Raw genomic sequence first — 6,585 nt, forward strand, 5'->3', positions numbered from 1 at the left:
TATGCCACCAAATGTCCCTCACCAACCTCCGATGGCTCCTTGCCCGGCGTGGTAGGTGACGCCCCGAGACGACCCAATCTCCCCTCCCCTCCCCCAATCGCAGCGCGCCACGTGCGCAACAAGACAAGCGGAGACACCCCGCGAACTCCCGTCAAGGCTAAGCCCGAGGCGGCACGTGGCGGGTCGCGATTGGCCCCGCCCAAAGGGACAGCCCGGGCGGACTTCTCCACCGCCGTCCCTGGCCAGGGCGATACGAAAGGACGGAAATGCCCCCCCCATCGAACCCCGACTCCCACCAGCTCCTCCTACCCGCCACCAGCTCGTGTATATTACCCGCAACCAAAGCTCAAACCAAACCTCAGGGAAGGGACGAAGGCGCCACCACCAAACGCTCACCTTCTCATCATCAGCCCTCTGTCTCTGTCTCTGTCTCTGTTTCTGTCTCTCGATTCTCCGCCCCGCCACGACAATGGAGGCGAAGCCGTCGGAGCAGCCCCGCGAGTTCATCTTCCGGTCGAAGCTCCCCGACATCTACATTCCCGACAACCTCTCCCTCCACGCCTACTGCTTCGAGAACATCTCCGAGTTCGCTGAACGCCCCTGCGTCATCAACGGGGCCACCGGCCAGACCTACACCTATGCCGAGGTCGAGCTGATCTCCCGCCGGGTCTCAGCCGGCCTCAACGGGCTCGGCGTCGGCCAGGGCGACGTGATCATGCTGCTCCTCCAGAACTGCCCTGAGTTCGTGTTCGCATTCCTCGGCGCGTCCTACCGGGGCGCCATCAGCACGACCGCGAACCCGTTCTACACCCCGGGCGAGATCGCCAAGCAGGCCTCAGCTGCCCGGGCCAAGATCGTGATCACGCAGGCCGCGTTCGCCGACAAGGTGAGGCCGTTCGCGGAGGAGAACGGGGTGAAGGTCGTGTGCATCGATACCGCGCCGGAGGGCTGCCTGCACTTCTCGGAATTGATGCAGGCGGACGAGAACGCCGCCCCGCGGCGGACGTCAAGCCGGACGACGTCTTGGCGCTCCCCTATTCGTCGGGCACGACGGGGCTCCCAAGGGGTGATGCTTACGCACAGGGGTCAAGTGACCAGCGTGGCGCAGCAGGTCGACGGAGACAACCCCAACTTGTACTTCCACAAGGAGGACGTGATCCTGTGCACGCTCCCGTTGTTCCACATATACTCCCTCAACTCGGTGATGTTCTGCGCGCTCCGTGTAGCGCCGCCATCCTGATCATGCAGAAGTTCGAGATCGTGGCGCTGATGGAGCTCGTGCAGCGGTACCGGGTGACGATCCTGCCCATTGTCCCGCCGATCGTGCTGGAGATCGCCAAGAGCGCCGAGGTGGACCAGTACGACCTGTCGTCGATCCGGACCATCATGTCGGTGCGGCCCCGATGGGGAAGGAGCTCGAGGACACCGTGCGAGCCAAGCTGCCGAATGCCAAGCTCGGACAGGTGAAATATCCTCTCTCTTCTCTTCTCTCGATTTAATGCATCCGACGGATTAAGACAGCTATACGGGATACGGTTATCAATGCGTAGTAATGATAGCATCGTAAATGGTAAATGAGCTGGATTCGAATCCTTAATTATCGAGTAAGATCATGTAAAAAACATAATGATCTTGCTAATTGGTGAAGTTCATTTCTGAATTGGGTATGCGATTGAAATCCTTCGAGATCGCGAGTACTCAAGATGAGACAAGAAGGTAGATTCTACTTCTTCAATTTCGCGTGAGGTAGATTTTTCAGTCGACTGGAAATGTCGTGACAGGAGGGAGGCGACTAGGTCGAGTGGCGACAAGCGTGTTTGACCGTGTTGTGTAAGCTTTAGGAGTCGAGACTTTCTGTTTGTGCTTATCCTGTATTGGGTAGGACCCATTTTCACCTAAGAATATGTTTTCCTCCTTCGTTAGGTTGGAAATTTCGGCATTCGAGAGAGCCGGCTGCAATAGTTTGATCCGCATGCCTCTTTTCCATCTTGAAAGATAGAGAGAGATAGGGTTTTAATTCTGTCCCGCATCAATGCGATGGACAGGGTGGATTGCGAGAGCATCGTATTTGATCCCGCTAGAGACGTTGTGAATTCGAGATGGGGTTTCAATCTACCCGAGCGTGATATCAAGGTTCAAAGAGAATCTACTTTGTTCCAAGGGAGGAGGGGAAAGAAAATTAAGTGCACTAAAGTCCCCCACAATTGATGGCCTTTTCTGTCCCTTTTGGATTCAAAGTGACATCCCCCACATCTGGTCAAACCCTAGCTTGTCTTCTTCCCTATTGTCACTTTAAGAAAATCTCCAAATGCAAGAGCAGAGATGAACAGTGGAAAGAAACATGGGGAGAGGAAATAAATGGGGCAGTTACTCCTCATTCATCGCTTACCAAATAAATCGGTCCATCCCCACTAAAACCCCCAAAGAATCATTTCCCCTATTGATTACCATCCGGAAACTGCCCGCTTGGGATATTTGCCATAAGATTTATCTCATTGATATGCCCTAATAAGGCCAAGGAGACCCAACTTAGAAAACTAATTGCTTAATTTTTTTCGTTTCTTGATATCATTTACAGAAATAAAACAACAAAACGGGAAGTAGAAACAAAAACTTTCTACGCCAACCGTGTACAGGATAATGATTTTATGAGTACTATTTGTAATCGTCTTTTGATTGTGTGATATGCGGAAAAATATGCAGGGCTATGGGATGACGGAGGCGGGCCCGGTGCTGGCAATGTGCCTGGCATTTGCAAAGGAGCCGTTCGAGATCAAGTCAGGCGCATGCGGGACCGTCGTGAGGAACGCGGAGATGAAGATCGTCGACCCGGAGACAGGGGCCTCGCTCGCGCGGAACCAGGCCGGCGAGATCTGCATCCGGGGTCACCAGATCATGAAAGGTACGCATCCCCACCCATCAGTTTCCATATTCCAAGTTCTCTTCCTTTTCTCGATGGTGTCGTTGGAAAGGAATATCAAAATTGGTGAGCGGTTGATTCTAAAGTTGGTGGGTCTCGCGGCGACAACGACTTTTTAGGTTATTCTTACAAGATTTCTTCGTGTCTAATCATTTTTAACGATCGGTCAATGACTTCAGGATGCGTAAGGTTTTTAGGGTCTTACCAAGAAATCTAGGTTCAAATGACCACACTCAAAGCGTAATCTCCTAGAGAGCACCGAATACTAGGAGCACATACTTGTGCGTTTTGATAATTACCCGATATTAAAGGATCGTCTTATTCACCGAGATTGATTGAGTGCCCGAGCAATCTTCAGATCCCCTACTGTTAGGGGGGGAAAATCGGGGAAAATCCTAGACTTTGACAGTGTCAACCCATGAGTAGTTTATTAGAAAAATGGAGATACGAAAGGTTTCTAGGACACATAGTAGCGGCTGAAAACTCCGGCTACTATTTTCTTCTTATGTCGTTAATAATTTCTATTGTAATTCCTTTTGTTTTCCCCTGTCATGGCAAACTTTGACTTTTAGGGAGAAAATGGACAAAAAAAGAACAAGATGCGAATAATAAATTAGCTTGACTTGTAACAAATGGGGGTTGGTGTGAGAGAGGATTTGGAGGGGCCTGAAAAGTCCTTTTCCTTTTGAAACAAAGAAATTTGACTTCGCAATGAAGATAATCTAGAAGCCAAGCCACAAAGAAAGATGGTCCAAGGAACAACCAAATCTTATTTAATGTTTTGTTTATAGCAGCATCACAAGGCGGATTTAGAAATTGCCGGAATTTATTATTTACTAGTGATTTAACGAAATGTAAACGACGATTAATTTAAAATTAACTTTGTCATGCCGGACCCACTTTTTTTTTCCCTCTATATCCATTAGTTGATTTAAATAACTCAACAAGAGCAGCTAGTAAAGATTCCTTTTCGAGTGGGTATTTATCCAGCATGACTGGGAAGTCATTGCATTTCTGTTTATAAATAGCAATAGAATCGGATTAGGAGTAGAAAGATACTCATCATCAACGATAGCAATAATGGCATTGATTTTGCACCAAATGAGGGCATTGGAGAGTGACTTTAGTTGCATGATTTTGGTAAGTATACCTCCGATTTTAACTCATGCCGTGATCATGATGTATAAACAAAAGCTGTTCAACTATAAATAGCCTAAGGAATTTTCGTTTAAATTTCTTAATCTAGGTAAGAAAAATGCCCCACAACATTTAATTCATGAAAAAAGATTATTGGGTATAGTAAGATCTAACCCATGATCACCGGATGCATCATATTAAATTAATTCTGTACAATATGATTATTTATATCTTGAGCACATTTACAAAGACACCCTCACCTACGACGAAGCACTAACGTGAAGAATGATTGATAAAGAAAAGCGTGGGCCCTTGTTAGGTCACCTGTGAAAGATTTTTAGGTGCATGCTTAATGGCCTTGTCATCGTAGACAATGTTTCATCGTAGACAATGTTTCATGGTCTGATGTCGTTTTGATCTTCGTCTTAAAGGTTATCTGAACGACCCCGAGGCGACCGCGAATACCATAGACAAAGAAGGGTGGCTGCACACCGGCGACATCGGCTACATAGACGATGACGACGAGCTCTTCATTGTCGATCGGTTGAAGGAACTCATCAAGTACAAGGGCTTCCAGGTTGCTCCGGCCGAGCTAGAGGCAATGCTGATTGCACACCCAAGTATCTCGGATGCCGCTGTTGTGCCGTAAGTGATCTACACTCAACCAACGTGGTGTCCGATATTTTTGCAAGTTTAGTACAAAATTTATGTGATACAACCATATATATATATATATATTTTTGGTATTATCAGGATGAAGGATGAGGTTGCCGGTGAGGTTCCTGTTGCATTCGTGGTGAAATCCAATGGTTCCGTAATCACCGAGGACGAAATCAAGCAATACATCTCGAAGCAGGTACATCATATTTCTTATTGGAAATATCAATCGTTTCACTAATTGATTTTGATTTATATTTTGATGGATGAAATTATAGATATATCTCTTGAATTAAGACATTCACAGGGACAGAGTTAGCAATTGACCGACTATATTAAAAAATTGTTCTTTTTTATGGAATGATGTTCACATGAATAGATGTTAGGGGCACGATGAGGTTAGTTGCTTATCGGTCAGCAAAGGTTTGATGGGACCAAATACTCATAGTGGGGAAAGTTAGGTAGTTCCCTATTTAAATCGTGACTTGCCATAAAGAAATTGCAATCTTGAATTATTGTGGACCGTCGAAACAATTAAATTCCTTGCCGACTATAGTGTCTAGAGGAGGGTGCATTAGATGTTGACTTTCCACCGGATGTGTAGGTTCTCCATAGCTGTCCACCCACCACATTTCATCTAATATTTCATTTTTCTTGATCTGTCTCTAACATGAAGGGTTGACCAATCTATGATTGCAAAGTTGTAATCGGTTCTAAACATATGAAGGCTCTAAACGAAGAAATAAACAAGTATTTCCATTTTTAGGGTTTTGGGGTTTGTATTCAAAATGATTAAAATCGCTAGCTAAACTTAGCGTTTGTTTAGTACATTTTGAAGCTGATTTATAACTATGTTGTGTTGTAGCAATATTCACATTTTCATTCACTATATACATCATAAAAAATCAGGGGAAAACCGTTATGGCAAGGAAATATTTTATCCGATACTTTATAGAAACCTATTTTGACTATTGTAACTGTTGTAAGAAATTCGTACGAAAGATTCTCCTGATGAAATTTTAAAGTATTGAGAGCTAAGGCATGGTGTTTATTGCTTCTTTGCAGGTCGTGTTTTACAAGAGGATCAACCGGGTTTTCTTCACGGACGCAATTCCGAAAGCCCCCTCCGGCAAAATCTTGAGGAAGGACCTAAGAGCAAAGTTGGCCTCCGGTGTTTACAATTAATTTCTCATACCCTTTTCTTTTTCAACCCTGCCCCTGTACTTGCTTAAAGACCCATGTAGTTGAAATGAATGTAACCTCTTCGGAGGGGCCAAATATGGAAGGGAAAGAAAGACATATGGCGATGATTTGATTTCACATGCTATTGTAATGTATTTATTGTTTCAATTCCGAATTAGACAAAGTGCTTAAAGCTCTCTTTTCGGATTTTTTCATTAATGTATAATAATTGCGGACATTACAATATACTGTACAACGTGATTTGAGCTTGATGAATTACAAGATTGGAAGAACTTCGAAGACATTGACGTGTTGATGTTGAGGTTCTTGATTTTGCATTACTTGTGGGTGTCTAGCTCTTCATTAAAATTAAGATTGCACAATTGCGTGCTAAAATCCACCTAGTTTTAGTCTTGTATTCAGCATTTCTTCTTTTATAAAATTAGAGAGAGAAAAAATGTAGTCAAATGATGATAGGAAATGTATTTACTAAGTTCATGAGTTGGATATGCAGGGCTTGAATCGTCGTCGGAAAAAGAGCTAAGCAGCCTTTATCGGCCAGCCAAGTAAAGAAAAAAAAATCATTTGGGCCACTAAAATTAGGAATTAAATGAATTTGGCCACAAACAGAATGAGGGCCTCTAAATTGCTTAGATATGGGTAGTGGAGTGAGGTAGGACCAGTATATA

At 45.0% G+C, this 6,585-nt stretch overlaps 1 protein-coding gene across 1 annotated transcript; it reads left to right on the forward strand.

Moving 5' to 3' along the window:
- Positions 1-340: 340 nt before the first annotated feature.
- LOC120292166 (4-coumarate--CoA ligase 2-like) lies at positions 341-6,198 on the forward strand. Its single transcript, XM_039310225.1, is given in 9 exon segments — positions 341-992; positions 995-1,061; positions 1,063-1,223; positions 1,226-1,387; positions 1,390-1,463; positions 2,704-2,902; positions 4,489-4,702; positions 4,811-4,913; positions 5,780-6,198. Coding segments are annotated over 9 exon segments (1,623 nt in total). The 5' UTR covers positions 341-469; the 3' UTR covers positions 5,900-6,198.
- The last annotated feature ends 387 nt before the right edge of the window (positions 6,199-6,585 follow it).

This window comes from Eucalyptus grandis, chromosome 3 (genome assembly GCF_016545825.1).
Source record: "Eucalyptus grandis isolate ANBG69807.140 chromosome 3, ASM1654582v1, whole genome shotgun sequence".
NCBI classification, from domain to species: Eukaryota; Viridiplantae; Streptophyta; class Magnoliopsida; order Myrtales; family Myrtaceae; genus Eucalyptus; species Eucalyptus grandis.